Source organism: Gouania willdenowi, chromosome 20 (genome assembly GCF_900634775.1).
Source record: "Gouania willdenowi chromosome 20, fGouWil2.1, whole genome shotgun sequence".
Lineage (NCBI taxonomy): Eukaryota > Metazoa > Chordata > Actinopteri > Blenniiformes > Gobiesocidae > Gouania > Gouania willdenowi.
In genome coordinates, this window is record NC_041063.1 from 9,835,053 (window position 1) to 9,859,854 (window position 24,802).

A 24,802-nucleotide genomic window follows, 5' to 3' on the forward strand; every position below is an offset into this window, starting at 1 on the left:
CGGCAGTTTGCACCTTAAATCATATGCAATGTCCGAGTAGCAGCACATCGATACATAATGCACCCATATATGGAAAAACTAAAAATAAACTGCGAAACTTCTGAACTGCAATACAGGTAAACGCCATCAGGATGAAGATCTGGACTTTTTGTCCATCCATGCATTTTTCTTAACTTGCTAGTACAGCATAAGGGTGCAGCCTTAAAGCACAGAAAATCCACTCACAAGTTTAAAAACTGAAGTGGGCCTTTATAGTCTGTGACTGAGCTTAACCAAACCAGTGCAGAAAAACTGCTAGAAACAGTCGATGCATACATCCAACTTTCTAGTCTGTGTTGCTGGATAAGTTGTCTAATATATCAGAGCGTGGGTGTACCTGCATACATCAGACGCAGAACTACAAAATGTAACATTATTCCTCATTTTGTAGAGCAACAATTGCTATTGCCCTAGCAACTAAAACCTGTGCATCTCCAGAGAATAGAACATTCATGGAAAAATGCACACGCAAAAATACTAAATCATCAGGTGCTACATATTTTGTTCTCTACATAGTATAATGACAAGATAACCAATATTTAATGAGTAACTGAACCCCGTAACCACTTTTTTTTCTGCCGAGAACAAATGTTTTTGTGTATTAAGTAGTGTTATCGATTGATCCTAGATCCAGTTTCGGCTGTCACTGCAGCCTTCCTCCGAGCTGTCAAGGCGGTCACTTGCTTGCAACAAGGTAAGAGGACATCCTTACCGGAGACATTTACTGTCTGATAAAAAGAAACCTGAATAGAGAGGCATGGCAAGACTTAAGTAGGTAGTTAGCGTAGCATAGATTGGTAGTTTGAAGATTTCATAGACTGGGCGAGCCTTAACTGCTCCAGAAGCCCCACCCATAATCAAGGCGTTCCCCCCCCCTAGTGGTACGTCAGCCAAAACTCTCCAACTCTCAACATTTTACTTTAAATATTTTTATTTGGCATATTTAGTTGTAAAATGTCAGTGACTGCCCTCTATGGGTTTAAACCCGGCTATTACAATAGATTTTTGCTATTAGCTCAGAACAAGATCATGTGATGTTTTGGGACCATCTTGCATCCCAAGCAGGCACTGTTAGCCCCGCCCCTTTAATACAACTAGCACCTGTGGGCTCTACAATCTGTGTCAAGTAGGTTGGATTGAGGGAAGAGTGAATAGAGAGCTATAGTGAGTAAATGAGTAGCTAGTTAGCATAGCATAGATTGTTCATTGGAGATTTTATAGTATAGACTAGGCGTGTCTTAACTACTCCAGGAGCCCCACCCATAATCAAGGCATTTTTTGGATTCCCCTCCGCGTGGCAGGTCAGGAGGGGTTTAGTTACTCGGTGTATACGCATGTTCTGATACACACAAAAGGATTACAGACAAAAGGAAGAGCAAAGCCAGACTCTTACCATGGGCCCTTTAAAGCCTTGTAAAGCCAAATAAACTTCAATTTCTGTTTTTTTGTAAATGTACATTCTAGAAGAGAAAGACCTCGCCATAAATACAAATGGGAGAAACATAAAGCTTGGTAATTTATTACATTCAAACGTATGAACTTCACTACCCAGAGGGAAGAGACTGATTAATGCCTGGTGTGAAAAAGTTTAGAGTTCAGAAATAAGTTAAGTCTTATGAGCTTATTGACGGCCTTGATGAGGCAGTTTGTGGTGAGGAGACAATGCTTGTATGATGTAGACTGGGAGAAAATGGAAGGGAAATATGTTTCAGGGGTTTTGATAAAATGGCACCAGAGCTTTGTCTTACAGTGGGGAAAAAATAAGTCTTTTTGACACTGCAGATTTTGCAAGTTTAAATGGAGAGATCGTGGGCACACTTCAACCATAACAGACGAAATCCAGAAAATCACATTATGATTTTTAAACAATATATTTTTTATGCATTTTATTACATAAAAAGGTGTTTGATCTCCTACCAACCAGCAAGAATTCTGGCTCTTGCAGACCTTTTTTAGCCCACTCCTAAATCCCTGCTGCAGTGTGTGCCAATCTGGTCAAGAACTACATGAAATCTTTGACTTCTGTAATTATCAACAAGGTTTCTGCGCCAAATTTATTTCATTTTACTATTGTATCAAACAGCTATTTTGTGCAATTACAGACTTTTCCATTCTTTAAAAATAGGAAAAGTTGCAAAATCAGCAGTCAAGCAAATGCTTATTTTTTCCCCCACTGTAGCCGATGTGCGCGTGTCCCTTCTCTGCTCTCCCTGTTGGGTGTGCATAGTGCTTGCTTGGTCTTTTGACACACACAGCTGCATCTATTCGATTTTAACGCACTGGCACTTTCTGGTAACAGCTGGCATGAAAGGCATGATGGCAGCGGATTGTTGTTGCAGGTGTTCTTTGCCGATTTGAGATTCAGCAAAGCATAAAAATATAGAAACATTTTCAACCATATATTGCATATGTTGCAGCATGTTTATCAAACAAACATGTTTCGTGGAGAAAAAAAGAAAGGGAAAAAAAAACCTACTAAAAAAACCTGAATAACCATTTGATAAATACAATGTTAGGCCTCCATGAGAATTCAACAGAGGAGTAGAGCTGGAGACAAAAATGAAGCAGAAATGATAATTGTCATTTGATTAAATGGTAAAGTATAGTTTTGCGTCTCATCTACTGCTCAGTTCCTCAGTTAAAGGCGAGAAGCTGCTCTACGCTCGCTAAAGACAAGGGCTGCTAACGCGTTTGCTTCAGGAGCTGCAGGCTTTCATTAAGGCTCCACTTCTAGCCACACTGTCAGCAATCACAATCAACTGACAGACTTTATATACATTAAAGCTGCCTCTAACATTAAGAAATTTAACATAAATATGGGTGATTCTCAAGAAACACGAACACTTCGTCAGGTCAATGAAAAAAAACATCAAGTGCTCAGAAATATAAAACTTTTTACACAAAACTGCATGATGTTTTAATTATTTAAACAATATTTATTTTTACAGGATTTAAAAAAAATACAAAAATAGATCTAGCCACATTTCGGCAATGAGAAATTATCTTTTTTAAATAATCGGAATTATAGTAACATAATTATTATCATTGTTGTTATTAATATATTTATCATCATCATCATCATCATCATCAGTCTTGTATGGAAATATTAACTAAAACCAATTCAATGTTTCTCTCTGGTCAAGTTTAGGAGCACTTAGTGAGAATCACCCATATGAGATGTAAAAATATGAGAGCAAACAAAGCCAGGCAGCTCCTAGCCAACCAGGCATTTCCTGGCTGTCAGTTAGACTTTAATGCAGCCTTTTGAGGTCTGAGCTCATGTATCGCTGCATATGTCGGTGAGGACTTGAAACCTTGCATGATTAAGGTAGTCAACGATGATAGAAAACAAGTGGAGGTGTTGGGTAATGCAACGAGCATACTTCAGAAGCCTCCATTCATTTACTCTTGGCCTCACGCAAAACAGCCAATGTAGAACCATTTCGGTCTAAATATGAATGAAATGACATGGCCTTCCATATTAACACTGCAATGCTAGGTGATTGTGTGAGTCCCGTAGCTTTGTCTACATCTTGATTCCCTCCTGTTGGCTGAGTTGGGACAGCGTTTTCTTGATTCGAAGAGCCGTCAGCCGTGCAGCACCATTTGCGTACCAGCACTCCCTCATGATCTTTGCCATCACACGTAGGGCCTGCGAAGGTAGGGACAGTGCAAACATCAACATCAACTGTAATCCCTACTCACGTGAAGCAAGTCGTCTATGCAGTTTTCATTTGGCCTCTCAAAGTAGGCATATAAAGTGTGAATAATGTGGGTAGGTATCTTGAATTAGAATGCGTCTGTATAATTGAGTCTGTTCATAGATCGTAATACAATCACCCTTTTCATTTGTATTAAACTTTTAGAATAGATTTGTTCTGACCTTTGGAATTGGGGAAATAAAATAAATTTCAATAGGGTTTAGGAGAAAAAATGTGTCGATTATGTATCAGTTGAAAAAAACATTGTCAGCTCTAGATGACCCTCTCGTCACCGACCAAAACTATTTTTTATGATATTAAGAAAATAACTCACTCACTGCCCTTGACGTACATATACGTCATTTCAAATCCGAACGTTCGTCGATCGTGTTCATTGTGCAATGAAACATGTTTCTTTACTGTGCAAATGACAATCAAAAGCCTGGTCTCTTTGATAGAAGGAAACCAATGTTCAGATGTTTGAGGTGTCACTAAAGCTTAAAACATGAGCCTCCAAGACTATGTTCTGCTTGACAGTTTTTTTTAGTTTTTTTTTTTAAAAAGCCTGATTTCTCAGCTTCCGGGTCAAAAATTGGCATTTTCTGTGAAACCTACCTATATTCAACTGCTGATTACGGAAGAACGAAACAAGCTAGAAACATAATTTATTTCATGATGAAAGTAGTGTCTATTTTTTGTTTTGTAAGTCTTAAAATATCAGTCAAAATGCTTTAAAATGGCTATCAGTGAGGGGGGTATATGTTGTGAAAATGACTGGCAGCCAATGAGTTTATGTACTGTATTATATCAGTTACTTTTACTTCTAATGATAACTTTCCTCATTTTAGAAACGTTTTCAGATAAAGTCCACGTAGACACCAAAAACAATGGAATACTGTCTTAAATGAATTATTTCTGTGGTTAAAGAAATGAGGAGGAGAAGGATGTGATGGTCTGCATTGAGTAAACACTATTTTCTTCAAAAATTAAGACGTTTGTTCTTTTTTCCTTTTTCTCATGCCAACTTGTTCCTGGCTTTCTTATGGCGCGTCACATATCTGTGTTAACTACTCTGTTTCAGATGTATGAGACACCATTTTAATGCATGTTAATAATCTGTAAAAACAATAAAATTACTGTACCTCTGATCATTGATGGGTAGTATATAATACTACAGAACATAGCAGCAAAGTTGGTTTAAATGCTTATTGAAAATAAAAAAGTTACTAAAGACTGTCAGTTGTCTAAAATAAATTATTTTAAAATGTTGCTGGTTGTAAAAAAAAAATGTAAATAGAAAAACTTCTTAATTAGTTTGCCTTTAGTGCATGCACCTGTGTGCACGTGGTGCACATAAAGTATCAGTCCTACCTCACAGCTCTGCCAGCGGTTGGGAATGTTGGGTCGAAGCTTCTGTTCACAAACCACCTTCCTCATTTCCTCCACTGATGGATCTGACTGGACCAGGTCATGGTAGGGCAGCTGGTAATCTTCATGAATGCCTATTTAAAAAAAAAACCCAAAGATGGATAAAGTTCTAATAAATATCTTTGGGTGAATTACTAAATGATGACCTAACATGTTCCTATTCTCACCTCCCATGGAACAGCGGCTGGCAATCTCCCAGAAAACCAGGCCCATGGCGTAGATATCAGCTCGTTTGAAAGACTCAAAATGTTTCATGTTAATTGAATCATCCAGAACCTCTGGAGCCATATACCTGTGGAGGAATAAGATAGAATTAAACAAAGGGTGCATTACAAAGTATTGAGATGAAATTTTGTTATTGACCAAATACTTATTTTCCAACATAATTTGCAAATAAATTCATTAAAAATTCTACAATGTGTTTTTCTGGATTAATTTTTTTCATTTTGTCTCTCATAGTTGAGGTATACCTATGATGAAAATTACAGGTCTCATCTTTTTAAGTGGAGTACTTGCACAATTGGTGGCTGACTAAATACTTTTTTGCCCCACTGTATATGACGATGATTGACAGCCGTGGATCTTGCGTAGCTCTCTTTGTGAATAGCAGTTATGTCGTGAAGGAAAGCCGAGATGCCATTTTACTAGATATACGAGTCGAAATATGTTGTGGTCCTGTAACATTTATGATCTGAACAAGACGTTGGTAGAATATCCAGTGGGAAAGATACTTATGTTATTGACGTAGGCTGGCTGCGTAAGTCATCAGGGCAGTACGCTAAATGGGTGGCGTGTGTTACCAGGGCACCTCCCGAATGACATCAAATATGCAAGATGGAAGCGCCTCTAAGCTCCGTATTTTAGCTTCAAGAACGTTGAGTGGGAACAGCTACAGTGCACTTCTACTGGTCAAAAAGAACTGTCGAAATTACACCCAAGTTAAGTAAAAAAGGAAATACAACTCAAACTCTGGTCTGACCTGATCAACAGCCTAAAGGGCTCGTTATACTTTTGCCTGGCTCCGTTCGCGGACCGCACTCCACAGGAGCGCATTGGTGTTTAGACTTGGTGCATTCACTGTTGCAATATCCGCAGCCAAGACAGGGGGTGGTAGAGAAAATTCTACAGGAAGTAAAGATTAAAAATCGGGGCTTTCGCCTTTAATTGGCCATGTAATGTTATTACATTAATGGAATTTGTCCTCTGCATTTAACCCATCCCTGAGGAGCAGTGGGCAGCCATTTTGCGGCGCCTGGGGAGCAGTTCGGGGTTAAGGGACTTGCTCAACATCCCACAGTGATGGCCCAGGTGAGGCTTGAACCAGCAACCCTCCGATTACAAGCCCAGCTTCCTTAACCACTAGGCCACCACTCTCAAAGTAGCAGTACCGCTCTGTACTAAAGAAGAAAAGCCTGCGAAATGAAGTAAACAAACAACAACAATGGCGGCAGCAAGTCAGGAACGTAGGAGGGAGCAGGAATTGCTATGTGTGTGGTTATTGGTTGCTCTTGCAGTAAGACATCACCTGCAATTTTATTTCATGGCACCGCAAGTCTTACGCCCTGGCAGGACACAGTGATTAGGAGAGGGTGTTTAAACTAATGTCCAGCGCAGCAGGTGAAATGATTAATAAAATCACCAAACTTGAGTACACTGTTTCCATTGATTTTTTTTTTTTTTTTTTAATAAAATACAAACAGCACAACACAACTACAAAACTAATAAAAAAGCAAAGTTAATAAAAGCATCATCTTACAAACAGAATACACAACTGCTATTTAGCAGTTCTTTGGATGTGTTTTGAGTGCCTCTAAAAGCACCCTGTGCACTTGAAATTGCACCTCAGGTCTTCCTTCAATGGCGTCCATTTTGAAATGAGTGAGCAAGGCGCGTGACAATTTTCATAGCGCAGGGATACGCGGTGACATAATTTTTGGCGCGCGCATCTTGCGACATCCTGTGTCAAGCATAAACCAGGCTTAAGGCAGGGGTGTCCAAACATGGTCCTAGAGGGCCACTAGTTCACTTGGTTTTATTTTTTTAATTATTTTTCACTTGGTTTTAGATGTATCCCAGCTCAAACACAGCAGACTTTCTGCTTACCATGATCAATAGAACAGGGGAACACCTTAACTAAAAACAGGTATCCCAATTCATGTATCACAGAAAGAAAGAATGAACTTTTCAAACCCTGTGCAGCAAATTTTCACCTTTTAGTCCCCACTCTGTGGTTTGGAGCGATGTCAATGGTGTCAGTGGCAGAGTCGTGGCGCACAGCCAGGCCCAGGTCAGCAATACAGCAAGTTCCATTTTTCTTAACCAGAATGTTCTTAGACTTTAGGTCTCTGTGGGCGATGGCAGGTTTTCCTAGAGAAAAAAGTAATGCATTTGATAAAGACTTGCACTGAATGATACAATAAAGAAATAATAGAAGCATTAAAAGGAGTCTGACCTTTAGTTGTAAAAACAGTGCTAAGTGAATAAAAAAAAAAATCAATGCCATTTTGCTAAACCCAACTTAAGACAAACTTACTCGGGCGGATACCCGCAAAACGGAGTCCGTGCGGATTAAATGCAAAGCTCAGATTCTACTACTGGGCCGACTTCTCCGCATAGTTAGTGTCACACAAAACACTGCTCGACATTGTATCGACCCGTATTAAATGTAACACAGACCTGCTTTTCACCCTCCTGGTGAAACAGAGCAATAGAGATGAACACGAGCATAGAGGCGAGACTGGCAGACGAGCTACGGAAGTAGCGACACCTTTAAAACACATTCCAGGAGAACAAGGACTACAGAGAAGCGCAAAGAATCGTGTGACATGGAGGATTGTACGGGAAACCACTACGTGGCGGTGCGTTCAAGTATGTAAGCTCTGAGGAGCGTGGACAGTCCGTTATGTGGGGAGTCCACCCGAGTATGTTTGAGCCTTTATTTACCACTCGAAAACAGTTATCTGTCCATAATAAGACTAGTAAGGCTGTAAAAACAATGTTAATGGTAAATTCAGACTAGCCTCACTGTATTTTTAAGGTTATAAGCAGTTTATTTTTTCATTCAAAAATGAAGATGTGACCAATATGACAGAGTGGAAGTTGGCACACATTTGTCCAGTTAAAGCAGCAGTCAGGAGGCAGAACTGAAATGGAATAACTAAACTGGCACAGGTAGGGGGTGAATAAAAGATACAATAAGGTTTAAAATATAAGATATCTCAGCAAGTTTGTTATAGTAACAAACATTGGCATAAAGTTGCCAAAACACCACATTAGCTTTGTTCAGGACCGATTGAGTCTCTGATGCCAGTAGTGCACGTTAAGAAGAACAAGACACAGAAAAAACAGTGCATGCGAGCAGCAGCCTGGTTACAGGAAAAACTGACCATGAAAGGCTGTTAATGGATAGATATACAGAGGACGTGCAGTGAGGAGGCTGAGTTTATGTGTAGCTGGAAACTCATCCGTTGAAACTAATCAGAATACATGTGAATTTGTTAATCTGAACTGAGTAGCAGCCCGCCAACCTGCACATTCTAATTGGTTGAGTCGTTTAATAGGCACCCTCATCAGCCAATAGATTGCAGTTTACTTACGTCAAGGAACAGTCTATTCAGCGGTGCACTCTATACCCTGGAAATGATGCTGCTTAGTCTTCTCCATTATGCGAATGGTAATGTTCAGATAATTTGCCTATTAAATAACTAATACACTCAGACAAAAGTATTGACTAGACATTCTGCAGAAATGTGTTTTTGCATTTCTAAAGAATGTCTGGTAAATATTTAAGCGGCTGCTATTTTTTGGAATCTATTAACCACTGTGCAGTACATACACTGAGTTAGAATGCTCTGTGCAGGAGGGCTGTGTGTGTAACTACCGGCAGGATTGTAATTGTAATCGCGTAATTGATCATTAATTACAATTATGGTGTAATTATAATTGTGAAAATCTGTTAGTGTGGTAATAGTAATTGAGTTCAAATAATTGACTTTGTAATTGCAACTGCCATATTTCTATAAATTCTGTAAAAATTGTCAATTATAATTTAACGCAAAACTGGGGAATCATGTTACAGTTCTATGTACAGTTCTACACATATGTAGTTAACAATTATTAATATCTTTCATATCAAACTTTTTACAATTTTTAACTGATGCAAAAGATGCTCAGATGCCCACACCAAAAATATTGAAACCTACTGTATATTTTCATTGATTAGCCTAACAGGATAACTAATAGATAGGAAAGAAATTAGATGATATTTGTTTTTAGTAGAAGTCAACCGATATGGGATTTTTAAAGGCGGATGCAGATACCGATTTTTAAAAAAAATAATAATCTAAAGCCAATTTACTTTTTGATGAAGCACATTGATTATGAAAGAATTGAAACACTCATATGGTATAAATACGGGGTTCTTCCGTCAGTCAAGCTGTGGCTGCCCACATGGGTGCCTGATCAAATATCTTTATCCTATTAAGGATATAATTGGATAAAGATATTTGATCAGGCACTATTATATTATATCCTTATCCTATTATATCTGCTTTTATTTGTAAGCCTCTTGGCTTCCACCTCTCCCATGCACGTGCTATTATTACTTCTTTTTTTTTTTGTATATTCATATACCCGAATGGATGTTTTATGTTCTTCCTTTAATGGCTACTCTAAAGTACTGAATAAACTTAAAAAAATAAAAAGATCGACCAATGACCGATCTTGAAAAAAAAGTTCAACTTCTAGTTTTTCGTCTGTTTTACAGCAGATTTAAGAACCGGTATCATAAGAGAAGCTAACAGAAAGCTAACACAAGAGGAATGTTAACTTTTTGGGTTCTTAATTTCAGGCTCAGTAATTGAGAATGTAATTTTAATTGACTTTGAGGATAAAAAATAATTGTTATTTACTTGTGATTGGAAAAATGCTGGTCACTGTAATTGTAATTGAACAGGGGTTATTGAAAACGTAACTGTAACTGACCCAAACCCTGACTACCGGTACCCACAGGAATTCCTGCAATAAGTAAAATGTATCTGCATTTCTCTGGAGCTCCACATTTGTTTTGAGGGCAGCTGGTGTTTGGAAGGCATACCTGTCCGTTCAGCCAATACAGTGTGGCCTATGTGAAAGAGTGGCCTTCACGCTGATTTTTCTTAGAAAATTGCTGAATTCTTGGAATACAGTGCAATACAGTGTGTTTCATAGCCCGGAAAATACAGTAATCAAAAACCCCAAAATGATTTCATTATGAAAATATTTATTGCTGGAGGTGTGTGCTACAGGTCTGTGTGTGTTCATGGATGCTTGCTCACCTTGTGTTCCCACTATCTCCATGTGGAGATGCGCAAGGCCACTGGCAGTGGACAGGGAGAGTTTGATCATGCCCTCCACAGTGACAGTGTAGCGGTTTAGGTAGTCAAACAGGGATCCGTGTTCATGGTAGTCTGACACTAGCCACAGCTGAGTCCAGGTCCCATTATCTGCAAACAGAGAGCAGAGTGGCCATTTTATTTCCCAAAAAAGCTGAATGTTTTGTTCATGTAACGTGTGAGAGGTCTACATTCTTTCAGATTCAAATTTTTTGAAAACTTTTAGGTCTTTTAAGTATGATTGACAAAGATCCCATGTGGTCTTCTATGTGTGTTTTTCGCTCCCTGTCCAATCAGGACGCTTCCCAAACCCCCAGACCTAATGACTTATTTTGCATGTAAACCTCAATTCAGAATTACTATTACCATGTAAACACAAAGCAAAACACTTTAATTCAGAATTACTAATTCCGAATAAAAACATCATGTAACCGTGGCCAGTATAGTTTTTTCCCCACGTGTAATTTACGTTGCCTAAATCCTTTGTTATGCTGGGAAGGTTTTTTTCATGTTTACACTTCTCCCACTACTTAATGAAGGGCCACGCTCAACACAATAAGTACAAACCCATTATTATTACAGAGAGCAGCTGATCACAGTGAATCGATCTAACCAGAGGCAGCTGGAGCTAAATGAAGGCAAAGAAGAGGCTTTACAAGCCACCAGTTAAACTCTGGGCATCAAAATGGAGGAGTGACAAATCAGGCGAGATGTGTTTTACTAAAAAATGGCTGCAGTTCGACATCCAGGAGCAGAACACACCCATATCCAGCTTCAGGACACATTCAGATGGGTGGGATTGCAGTTGTGGTGAATGACAGGTGGTGCAATCCTGCACATTTGTCCAAGAATTCTGATTCGGAACTTTTAGTTGTGAGAACCTGGCATTACTATTTACAAATTGAGTTCTCTTTTCCCCTTATCTTGTACCTTATCTTGGCCTCCATTAGCTGACACGATGGCAATAGCAGAGCACATTCACTACGTTGTGTTAACACTGCCAAAAACACCCCAGTGTGCTCAATATTATCAGGAGGAGGATAATAATAATGCCCTAGACTCTATTCTGTCAACTTTCTCACTAGAGAAAGCAAGACTTACTGTACCAATGCATCTGATGCATAGAGTTTGAATGCTATCCTCCCACTTGGAACATCTGATCACAATCTGGTGCTAATGTGACCGAGACCTTTTAACATATGGAGTAAAATGCTGGAGATTCTTTTACTGATCTGTGGTGGCCGAAGCCAAAAACTCAAGATTAACTAGGTGGGTTCCATTTGCTGATACTGTGATGAAAGTAACTTTTGTTATGCTGCGGCTGTAATTTAAACATTTATTTTTCGGGTTATTAAAGTATCCATCCATCCCCGGTTATCCTAACCCACACCGTGTGGAGAGAAATGTTGGATTTACACAATTTAATCTTGCATGAGTGAAAATAGTCAACACAACTTTCCCAATTATTTAAAAGAAAACACTCACACAACTGCATGTATTCTATGATCTACTGGTTGAACATACACTTAAGATTTACCCATACTGCAGCTGTGAATAACATAATGCACCATCCTTAGTCCTTACCCCCATTGGTAGAATGGCCACTAATCTTGGACACCTTGTTCACACACACACTCAGGATGACTACAGTCTAACACACAGCTCCAGAGTGACATTTATTCTCTGTACATTACCCGTCTCCTCAGTCGAGGAGCTAGCAGTTTCTCACCTTTATTGTCAGCAGCAATGAATCCCAGGATATTCTCATGCCTTAGCATCACTGTTTGATAGATCTCTGCCTCTCGGAACCAGGAGCGCTCCTCGCGGGAGGAGAAGATTTTTACAGCCACCTCTTCACCACGCCATTTACCACGCCACACCTCACCAAAGCGACCCTTCCCAATGCTCTCCTGAAGGATAATGGTTCTGGCAATGGTCCTCTGGACAAGTAGTGGTAGGCCTGGAGAGACATAGTGCAACATATGTGAATTGAGCAGAACAGAAGTATGGATGAACCAGAACAATAACAGGACTTCTTTTTCAATTATTAACAAAACCCATTACATATTACTACAGTATTTACAGCCACCGTTGACTTTAACTTTCTTTGTGTAACCCCTAGGTGAAACAGTATTGATCATGCAGGCACAATAAAAGTAGGTTTTAGTTTGTTCTTGTTTGTTTGTTTGTTTTAAAAGTATTTCATAGAAAGTATTTACTGTTTCTGAGAATGCTGGTATTTATGGGAACCCCATTTGTGTGATTTTATTTGAGCGTTATTGCACTTCAGTTGATATTGCACTATTTTCAGAACAAAAACAGCAAAATGCACTATTTGACCTTTTTCCATTTCCAGATGATAAAATTGTACAAGCAGAAGTAGGCTTAAGCCAGAAGTCTTGAAAAAAATAAACAATAACAGGAAGACTTTGATGACTAAGTAAAGTTTTTCCTATAGAGGCCAAGGCTGCAGGTCACTCTGACCTGTTGTATTCCTGGCAGACATGAATTCATGTCTCCTTGTGCTTGGCCTCTCTCAGTGTTTAATGCACCCGAGATGCACACAGTGGAAACATAAATAGCCTCTAACCAGTCCCTCATTCACTCAGTGTATCATAAAAAAACATTTTTTCTTAAGCTGCTACAAGGTATAGTCTACAATCCTTTTCAGAAACATTAGACTGGGTGAAATGGTCCTTTCTTCCAGAGAGCAGTCAATACATTATGTATTAAAAAAAGGAACAAAAACAATCAGACCTCTGCAACAGTTGCAACTTTGTGAAAACTCTGACCACTGACCAATGTCAGCCATGCGGTCCAAATGGAAAGAACCAATCACATGCCTTCATGTCTCTTTCTGCCCATGCACTTCTCTGTCCCTCTCTCTTCCCACGCGCACACTCGTCATGAGACACCATTCACGACAATAATGAGCACACTTTTGAATGGTGGAGACGAATGAGGCATCTGAAGAGCCTGAGAAGTGATCCAGAGGTTGCCGTCTCTCTGTTGGACAGATCATTTGTTTTGCTTCAAAGGGATTTGTTATTTTTATATCTGATTCACGTTCAGGCTTCTGGAGGAGGAGGGGGTGGAGCTTCAAGGAGGTTTGCAAGCTCAAATCTTCTTAGCTTTCCTACTTTGCTGATAACATCTTTAACCACAAATTACATTATTTAAACTGTACCTCTATGTCATCTAAAGGTCGATACCAGTTAATACTGCTTAATACCAGTGTGGCCCCAAAAACACTGCCAAAATGACATTTCTGGTATTTGACACATTGACAGTTGTTGACAAAACAATGGCAAATGTTGATAGTGTGGCTTACATGGAAAAACATGAACACAACCAAATATTACAGGGGAAACGACAGACAAAGTAAAGTTTCACGGTACATTGATCCAAAAAAAGTAAACAATGCAATGTGTTTTCAGCATCGCTACCTTACTGCAGTGTTTTAATACGAACGACTGAAGGCTGCGCTCTGTATCTGCAGCCACAGTGTGCACCCTCGCTCCTCTCTCTCTATAGTGGGTGGAGCCTCGTCTCACTCCCAGTGTGTGCGCGAGTGTGTTGCAGCGTCAAAAACGAAGGGGCAAAGAGTGAAATATATAAACTATTTCACTCATACAGCTGACAGTGTGAAGGTAGGCCAAAAGATAACTTAAAGCCTGTGTGTAAAGTATGCTACCAGTCCACGCAGACCAAAGGAGGAAACGCTAATGTGTCAAAACACCTCGCTGCCAACCATCTATAATTGTTTTAACAATTCAAAGAGTGACAGGTTAGCAAATGCGACAGACATGCCCTTAAAGCTGTAGTCTGTAGAATCCTCTCCCCTCTCCGTTTTGAAACCAAAACTTAGCCTCTCTTACCGGTGTCTTCTGTGAACGTTCTTAGTGACTTCTTTCTCAATAGAGACTAGTGACAAGTATATGGACTTTATCTTGTGTTTTTGGGAATTTTTCTGGTGTTTTAGAGGCTCTGACATGAATGCACGTATCACACTGTAGTTACTGCCCTGAGCAGCGGCTGCTGCCGTCAGCCCCTCCCCGCCACAAGCACACACAGAGGGGGCTGATCTAAGCTGCCTGCCGCTCAAGGCAGAGTGACAACCATCATTCCGCATCCAGAATGTAAAATGAATCCGCCTTAAAGAAGCTTTTCTTAGGTTTACACACGATTTATTTTGTCTGTTCTCACTCTCTCTCTCTCTGACACTAGTGCGTGTATATGGTGGACCCTCCACTGTCACTGGTATCCGCGAGGACGCAAAGCGATCCGTTGCTCCTTAGTATGTTTGTGCCTTTAAACTGTTCTTCTCCACTTCGGTCTGCCCTTTTTCTGTTTGATTTGCCGTGTAACTGTTGAATCTAACACTGTGATAGAGACTTCTGCTGGAGCATCATTACAATTTTATAAATGATGGTATATGAACGCGTCTGACTTCACTCGAGCAGCCAAAAGTAACGCCCGAAATAGCACACGTTTGTAGAAAAATCTGATTGACTGACATCCAGCATCACGCTCCAGGATTCATAAACTTAATTTACAGCCAAGAGAAGGAGAAAAGATTCACTGTCCACTCAGAATACTTTGGATTACAATATGCTCAAAGATGATTATGGATTTTTGACCAAATGATGCTCAAAAAATAAATAAAATGACATACTGCAGCTTTAAGTAAAATACATCTTTGGTTGTATTTTACAATGTAATCAATAAGTCCCTCTTGGGGGGGAAACAACTTTTTGCGCTTGATGCAGACAAAAATATTAGATTATGTTCTTCTGCTTAACCTATATGGTTAGTAGATGAGCTGAATAGAGTACACTCGGCCTCCAGCTACAGAGCTGCATGGAATCATAATGTACTGTAGTTAAATAAGGTGAGACCTGGTTATGAATATAACAGTGTAAATTTGTAACTATGTAATAAACCACCTGAAGACAAGTATACTTTACTTTTAAAAAAAAAAATCATATTCATAATATTAAGAATGTGTCCATTCAATTCAGTGTATAAACAGCATAACAATGGGGTAACACAGCGTGAAAAATAATTATTTGTAAATCTGGCAGGATTATGAACCTGCTCACTAGAGCACTAGAATGCATTAGATGCCACACCATTTAAAAAAAGGAAAACAAGTCAATTCATTCTTGTCCATAAATGGTTAATGAGACCGTCATTAGACAGTGTTGTGTTATTGCAATAGTAACGACACTAATATGGAACGTGAGCTTGGTTTAGACCATCATGAGACAGAATTACTATTGCAACATCACAGTCAACATCATCAGTAGGGTAAAACTAAACTGTCTCATGACGGTCTAAACCCAGCTCACATTCCCTGTTATTGATAAAATAATATTTATTTTACTAAGAGAGACCGCTGGCATGTTACAATCAAATTCTAATTTATATTAATTTCTAAGTTATGTGACTTATTATTCCATTTGTCCTACAAAGTTTCAGGTTGTGCCATGGTATCGTTTCAGTATCCGTACCAAGATATTTTAGGCAGGTATCGTATCGAGGTCATAATGTTGGTATTGTGACAACGCTAAAACAGGAGGTTTTTCTTTTGTAATAGAGTAAATCCAAGCAATATTGATTATATTTTCTTTAATTATCTAAAAAAAACAAAAAAAAAAAAAATGATTATCAGTAAACCAGGCATTTGTGCAGTTTTTTTCTGTATAGAGTCGAATAATTATTTTCTAACATGTTTAATATGGATTTGGTAGAAAAAATAGGAATTAATCAATCCCTCCTGTTTGGATGTATTCCAGTTTACAAAAGACCACTATCTGGGGTTAACATGTATGCAGCAGGTGAAACAAGAATGGGCAAAAAGACTCGTGATAGCAGATGGAAATTTTAAAAATCACTGTCATAACGAGCAGCATGCATTTTGGACAATTAGGTGAATAATTGGTGGAGAAAAAATATTCTTTCCTTTTAAAGCCAGAGAAAATTGCATGGAAACTATTGACAGAAATGGGCCAAAACTTGGCCCAAAATCAAATCAAATCATTTGTAATTTTGTAGGCTAGTGAATCATCAGCCAGTACAGTCTGTTAAGGTTATTGCATGTACTGGGTATTTTAAACAGTCTGTTTTTTTAATTAAGCCCAAAAACTCTTTACCTTTACAAATTTAACTATATAAAATGGTTAAAAAGTCATTTTCTATGGGAACATAAAGGAAGTATTGTAAAGGTAATGCTGTGCTTGTCTTTGGGGACTTTAATATAAATTAGTTGGACAAGCACTGTAGGAAAACCTTCAAGATATTACAACAAAATTTGAAATCTATCAGATGGTTAAAGGGCCACTCGACTAACTAGGAAACCTCAAATATCAATAAATGTAATTACAAGCTAGTCACAAAACCTAGTTAGTGGTTTGTCAGATCATAACATGACTGTAACTGCAAGAAAACTTACTGAAAAGCATTTTATTTACTTCCTTGACAATGATAAAGGAATGAAATATCAAATTCTACGTAAGGACAGGTAAATTTAAGAATGAGTTGAAGAGTGTAAACTGGAATGAAGTTCTAAAACACAACAAAAACATGCATGTTGCAAAATACTACAATGGTTATGTTGTTGGACAATGTAAAAAAAAAAAAAAATTAATAATTTATAGTTTCAGAGGATATATATAAGCAGTGTTTCTTAACCTAATTGGAGGTACTGAACCTGGAAAGCTTCATCTTATTTTTCACGAACACACACGGTAGCCTGGGCAAACGATTTGGGCCAACGTTTTGCTTTTTTGAAAAAACTTGATTTTTATAAATTTTTTTCATTTTTGTAATTTATCTCTTAATAAACTAATTAATCATGGAAATGTATTTATGCAAGAACCCCCCTGGGGTTTGATTACACCCAGCTTAAAAATCACAATCTTTCTACAATAATATAGGAACATCCTGGTTAATCTTATTGATTTGTATAATTTTACTGGATAATTCCCAGCTTGTCACTTTAAATCTGGTAATACTGATGAAGTGACTAATGACAGACCAGTTAGTCATTGTCCAGTTCTATTCAAAGTCCAAGTCTAACACTTAGGATTTAAAACGCTCAAGGTTTAATCCAATTTAATAGCCTATTGATATAGAATCTGCATAAAATCAGTAATTGGATTCCTTCAAATCAATTCTCTTCAGTTTGTAAATGAATGACCTCCCAGATGTTTGTCCTGATGTTGTCCTTCAGATGTACGCACATAACACAGTCATCCCTACATCTGGAATAGCATACAATATTGTTGCAGAAAAGTAAACTTACAACCTAGAAGGAAAAAAATCCGCCTTGCTAAAGAAAACTCGTCTGACTTTGAACACAAGAAAATAAAGTCCAAATGCAATATTCTTAGGAAGAACAATACTTTAAGGTAAATTTTTTTTATTGTATTGATTTGAGTTGCACAAAAGTAATCATTAAATGCCTGAATGGAATTACTCCAGAGCCTCTTTGCAAACTCACCCATAAACGGCAGCTCTGCCAAATCCACAAGAGCAGAATCTAGTAGAAACTAAAGTTCCTGCAAAACTGTGGAACCCACTGCCAACTGATCTGAAATCAGCTGTTAATGTTTCAGTTGAGAAGGCTACAAAATACCTTAGAATTCAAATTCCATGTGTTCTTATCAATGCCTGATGTGATTACCCCTATTATATATTTAGACATGTACAGTATAAGAACGTGTGAGTGCATTCATATACTTGTTTGATTATGTTGCCTGCACCAGACTATTGTTCGCCGTATTTGTATACGTTTCAATCAAATAATGCATAAATATATACGTAAATAAGGCAGAACAGGGTACCTGATCCTGAGCCTGATGTCGTCATGTCATAGATGAGTTCCTTCAGTGTTGTTCCCACAGTGATAAAAGGGTGATCCATGGAGGGGTCCTCCTCATTGGGTACCCGGTGGTGGTGATGGTGGGCACCGGCGCCTCCAGCCCCAAGGCCTCTGTGACTATGGCAAATATAGAACGCCAACACTAGCAGCAGGCAGAGGACACAAACGGGGCCTGCAATGACTGCTGCAAGGGCCACTGGCCCCAGAGGAGGAGTCTTTATTGTCGGGACTGTAGGAGACACAGACAAACATGTTGGTACATCACATACAAGTGCCATTTCTTACATGTCAGTAGAAGGTGTGCAAGAGGAAACATACGGTAGGTTGCTTTTTCACTGTCCCATCATTTTGACTGACATGGTCATACAAATCACGTCAATTTATTTTACGAACCACATAAACGTTTAAAATGATAATGACAATTTTAATGGCATTTAACTTTCATTTATCCTAATGAATATTCAGTCCGCTGGCTGAACCAGTCAAGAGTAAACACTGAGCCATCAACCCATCAAGCTAATGAATACATTGTAACTAAAAAAAATGCACTTAAAATTTGAAGAGTTCACCTGCTGTGGCATGAAAGCACACCTTCCTCCTGTTCTGCATGGACTTAAAAATTAAGTTTGGGTTAGCAATGCAAATTAGCAAACTTGTTCAAAGTACAAATAACACCAAAAAATGCAGGTTCTGTTATTTTCTTAACTCAAAAAAAAAAAACTTTAACGCAACAACATTAAAGTAAGGTGCACTGTACACTTATACCACATAAGGTAGTAAATCAGTCTCGTAGCTTTAATTTACACAAAAATCCTACTTCAAGCATTCCTTTGAACCTTTCATGTTCCACAATTTGTATTTCAATCATAACCTTTGCAAGATCAAATGTTACTGCTTTGGTTACGTCATTCCAGTGCCCTTATCAAATGTCTGTGTCAAAGTTGTTTGTTGTGCCTGAGGGGATGGCGGGGTGGCTGCCGCACTCCTCGCCTTTTGACTTTCAGCACTGGCTGTATTTTTCTAACCCTAACCCAAGCCCAACAGGATATTTATGTCTGAACCAGAACTGAACCAGACATGCATTGAGATATTTATGTCAGAGCCTGACAGTTGAATTCCTTCCTGCTTCAGCGCATGAGTGCACACAGGGCACAAAGCGCAAATCAACAGGCTCTGTGACCGAGCCCGACGTTTCCAAATACAGTATCTGTCTGAGTCCGTTGATACTGTTTTGTCCCGTGGGGCTCAATCGGGCATCAGTCCTCAACCATGTTACTGTGGTAGAGTTTATTTTTGAGACCAACTCCTCGCTTTTACTTTCATTCTGTAGCTAAGGATAAACAGAGGAGGGGGTAAACATAAGGCACATGCTGCAGCTCGCTCTGATTGGTTCATCTGTGTGTGTCTGTAATGCCGACGTGATTCTGCAGAGGAAAACACTTTGGATGTGGCTGAGCATGGGCCCACAGCCATATGACGTAGACAGCACTGCGAGGGATAAAATGTGCTTTCCAACCAGTTCTACGATCTGCGCTTTAACACAGTGGTTCTCAAACGTTTTAGGCTCAAGTACCCACTTTCTCTAACTTTTGAATCCAAGCATCCCCTTTATGTCCGACTACCACATTTTGCTCAGAATACTATGAAAAAAACAACTATAGATCATAAAAATGGAATGATTGAGTGATAACACACATTTTAAAGAATCTCATTTTGAAAATAAGAGGAAAGAAACAGTATTTAATGCCTCCTGAATAGATTTATTTCTATAGTTTTTATTATTTCTGGTCATCTCCCTCCTGATGTGAGACCAACACTGACCCTTGTATGTTCAGTTCATGTTCTAGTCTGTTCTTTATATTATTCAGTACATTTTTCTCTTATTTTGTGTGTTGTTGGTATTTTTTAAATTATCCCATCTCTGTGTGTGTGTGTTTGGTGTCATATGGTTATTTTTATTTATTATGTCACGCTGTATGTTCTTTTTATTATTCAGCATATTTTTTATCTTATTTATTTTGTTTTTGTTGTCATTTTGTAAGTTACTGGTAAGATTCAGTGTGATTATCATATTTACCTAAACATTAACATTATTAAACTGCATCTTTTGCTGCTGGCCTGACTGCTTCTTCGGGCCCGGGGGCGGCTCTTGGGTTTTGCAGTGGCGGTACTTGGAAATACATTTGTCATGGATGCACTGGCCTTGGGCTGTGGGATAACACTCATACTGGGCTCAACCTTAGACACGTTGTTCCCAAATACCTGTTTTATGGAATTTCCACTCACCTCTTCCTCTGTTCACAGCCACCACCATTATTCCTAAACCACACACTGGTCACCAAACTGGCTTGACAACACAACAATAAACACAATATACACAACCACAATTTCACATCGCATCACTTAAAACTATTCCTCACCCATTCCATATCCTATCTTGTATCCCTCTTCCCTGCTAACTTCCCCACCCCCCTCCAACCCCTCACCTTGGTGTAACACTGCCCTCTCTTTTTTACATCCTCCCTTTAATAAAGTATTTCTTACCCTTCCCTAGGGAGGGCTGGTGACGGTCACAATTATGCAATGAAATAAATAAATTTATTTAATTGCAATAATAAAATATGCATTGCTGTCAAAAGATTGCACTTCTTGTAGTGTTAACCTTCGAAAGCATGTGCAGACAAGGTAAAAAAAAAAAAAAAAAAAAAAAAAAAAAAAAAAAAAAAAAAAAAAAATTAAACTGCATCTTTTTAATGATTTCATTAGTTAATTTTCCTCTCTAAAGTACCCCTGTAGTGCCATTGCATAGCCCTATTTGAGAAACACTGCTTTAACAGTCGTCACATTCTAATCTAAAATAGTCCTACCGCACGCTTTTAGTTTCATGGCTGTTTTGATGTTGTTCTGGTGGCTGAATCCGTGCTCTACTGCCACACTGGAGACTGAAATTCCTGATCTGCAAACACTGCTTAGTTATGTCACACTGTTTGACATCCTATGTTTTTAAACACCATTTTATTTTATGAAGAAAGTGATGCTGATATCCAGTAATAAAGTGTCAAACAATGCTCGGTTTGTCTAATTTTTTATTTTAAAAACTTACTTTTCACTTCTGCCTTGTCAATGTAGTCAACGTCATCCACCATTCAAATTTGTTGACAGCATTTATTTCAGTTGAGGCCTTGTTTTACAATTAACCTCCTACATATGTTGGTCTCCAGTCTCCAAAGTCTCATTGTAATTCACCTCCACACCAGTGTTTAGCCCTGCTGGTTAATCTATCATCTCTGTAGCCTCTTCCACCGACTTATCTGCTTAGCTGAAACATGGCAGCGGCAGGCGATTCAGATACAAGCACAGTATAAAGAGGGGTCAGTCCTAGAATAAGACTTAAAGAGTTCAAACTAAGTGAGTAATCCAGTCATTAGTACATTCTGTAGAACTCTACTCAACTAAGTTAAACAAGCTCTTAAAAAGTAAACACACAACAATTATTGAGGATGGGAGAGAAAAAAAACAAGTAAATGATTGTGGAAACGACAACGTACATAAATGATTAGTCATGAAGCTGTGAGTGTCTCTACCAGAGAAGTGCTTTCACAACAATTCATTATTAGTTTAACTCTGATTTAGATTGTAGACAAGTCCAGACTCTGACTAATATGTCACTCTCTAATGGAAATGCAGTTGGATGCTTATGCTTAGATGGTTCATAATGTTTTAAAACACAAGCTCATCAACTAAACTATCTAAATTAGACTTATACTGATGTGAAGGTTAAACAGTAACTAAACCCTAAACCCACTTTTTTCTGCTGAATACATATGTATTTGTGTATTAAGTAGTGCTGTTGATTGATCAGTCAAACTTTTAACATATTAATAAAAGTATTTTAATTTTGCGTTTTTAGTAGTAAAATGTCAGAGTGACTGCCCTATTACAATGGAATTTTGCTATTGGCTGAGACGGATAAATTGGATTATCGTGTGTCATCAACTTTCACACCCCTCCTATAAAAGCTAAGAGGAGGGTTTCCTCCAATTACAGCTTAACAATGCTCTCTGAGGAGCTGAGCAGCTTGCTCCATATGAAGATGCGGTGATGTTTTGAGCAAATTCTGCACTAATCAGAGGTATGGGTGGGAATCTTTAGGCACCTCACAATTCGATTACGATTCAAGGGGCTTAAATTTGATTCTAAATCGATTATTAATGTATTTTGATGCATGTTTTATTCACAAAAAATCTGTTGTATTCACTGTATATTACTTGTAGTTAGAAAAAAAGAGACACATTACCATTCATTATACTTTATTAAACTAATGGAAGAAGTATGTGAACTGAAAATGTACAAGTTTTTGAAACAAAGGGAGTAGCAGCCTTCCTTGTAACATAACTTCAATTAAAAAAAAAAAAAAATGATGTATGACATTAGCTTCCAGTCATTAGAGATAAAGTGCACGGTTATTAGATGTCCACGCATCACGTCACTGCTATCCAACCCGCTTTCTGCAGCGATGTTATGACTTGTGTTTTGGTTGGTTGTAAAGCTTCGGGATGGCCGTATCAAGCCCTGGTTTTTCACGACTGAGTAAGGACGTAAATCCTTAGCAATAAATGTTGCAATCTACTTGTTAATTCACTTTACCTTTTCCGAAGAGGGAGGAAGCTTTGTTGTGACTTGTTCGATTGTTCTCTGGTTAGCAGAGGTACTTTGAGCCACAGCAGAAGCCGACTTTGCCTCCTCCTCTGGGTGAAAGCGTGCTACAGGGCTTCTCATGTTTGTTGTGTTCCCAAAGTACTTAATTTTAGTGCAACACAGCTAGAATTTCGATTACTGGTAATTAAAGAATAGATTTAGAATCGTCCATCTCCGAATCTCAATGCATCTAAGAATCAATTTTTTTTCTCCCACCTCTAATCAGAGGGTTCATCAAGCTATGTGTGCATGTACAGACACGTCATGTAACCCTGTCTGTCTGTGTCTCTGCGTGTGTGTGAACGTGCATGTAGTTCTTGTCGCGTGTGTGCGCCTTTCTGTGTGTGTGTATGCAGAATTCCAGCCTCTGCTCATGGCTGGAACGCCAGTGATAGGGTCTGTAGTATGTGCGTGGTTGCAAATTCACATGGGGACAGTGTGTGTGTGTGTGTGTGTATATGATTGTAGTATTTGATCACTGAAGCGCTGCCTGAGTGGGCGTGTCTTCCTTGGAGTCAGGAGTAACACCCATAATCAAGGCGGTTTCTCTTTTTACCTCCTAGTGGCAGGTCAGCAGATAGCAGGGGTTACTCTTTAAAGGTGAAAGCCCACACAGGATATAAGAAATGGTCTCAGTCTACACCGGTAGGTTAATAGTGTATTTTCTTCTCTCTTTTTGCCATCCTGGACATAATGGACTGTGTTTTAGTTAAGCCTACAACCATATGCAGCTTTAAACTTGGTTCTTAGAAATGGAGACATAGACCCTGAAAAGCTAATTCATGTATACTTTGAAACATTCTAAATCTTTTATTTTATATTTGGATTGTTATTCTAATACTCAGTGGAAGTCACTGTGCACTGGACATGTTAAGGGTTTACTGTGTAAATTGATATAACTAGCAATTTAAAAAATAAATAACTTTGTCCAATTTCTTTGGAATGAGAAAAATATCCCAGTTTGTAATTACTTATTTGGCTAATGTAATACAATTTGGTTGTTTACATGTGACATTTTTTGTTTTGGCCCTTGAGTTATTTTTAAAATAACAAACACCTGATATTTTTTTTAACACACCTCTCAGACCACAGGATATAATCCTATAAAACTTTGTTATAACTGTCAAATTCTCCAAAGATAATTTAGGACCACTAAACTATAACAGAAAGTCGCTTGTTAAGAGTTTTTCTTTTTGAAAAATGTATAATTTCAAGACATGCATAGGTGACATTCTGTCATGGTACCATGTTGGAAATAATGAGCTCCAATGTGTGACCAATTCTTACGCAAACGTTTGTTAACTCAGTCAGCTTAAGACACAGCAGGCTACTGATTTTAAAGGATAGAAGTGGAGCATTCTTCTTACCTGGAAAGATCTCCAAGTCAGGCTCCTTGTTGCAGTCGTCTGTGGTGCAGCACATTGGATAGATGCCACTATCATGCTTGACAGATGGGGCACAGATAAAAGGCCGGTCCCGTGGGATCAGTTCATTTTCACGGACGCACTGGCGTTGCTCTATGGTGAACCGGCTGCCCGATTTTCGGATGGCAACGAAACAGACGCCATCTGTGATGCAGCTGGAGTTGGCACTGCAGCGGTCACAGTAACACTGGAGAGCTGGAAGAAAGAGTCACCAATTAGAGGACTTTTTAAGAGAAGTTCAACCAGAACATTAAA

At 38.6% G+C, this 24,802-nt stretch overlaps 1 protein-coding gene across 1 annotated transcript in view; it reads right to left on the reverse strand.

Annotated features, from left to right (window-relative positions):
- Positions 1–1,200: 1,200 nt before the first annotated feature.
- The window catches only part of tgfbr1b (transforming growth factor, beta receptor 1 b), a 38,366-nt gene continuing 14,764 nt past the window's right edge, over positions 1,201–24,802 (reverse strand). The window contains exons 2-9 of the mRNA XM_028434373.1: positions 24,491–24,742; positions 18,388–18,654; positions 12,270–12,500; positions 10,484–10,651; positions 7,379–7,535; positions 5,336–5,460; positions 5,112–5,242; positions 1,201–3,691 (exon numbers count right to left, since the gene is read on the reverse strand). Coding sequence (XP_028290174.1) covers positions 3,566–3,691; positions 5,112–5,242; positions 5,336–5,460; positions 7,379–7,535; positions 10,484–10,651; positions 12,270–12,500; positions 18,388–18,654; positions 24,491–24,742 — 1,457 coding nt within the window. The 3' untranslated portion in view covers positions 1,201–3,565. The remainder of the gene's footprint in view (positions 3,692–5,111; positions 5,243–5,335; positions 5,461–7,378; positions 7,536–10,483; positions 10,652–12,269; positions 12,501–18,387; positions 18,655–24,490; positions 24,743–24,802) is intronic.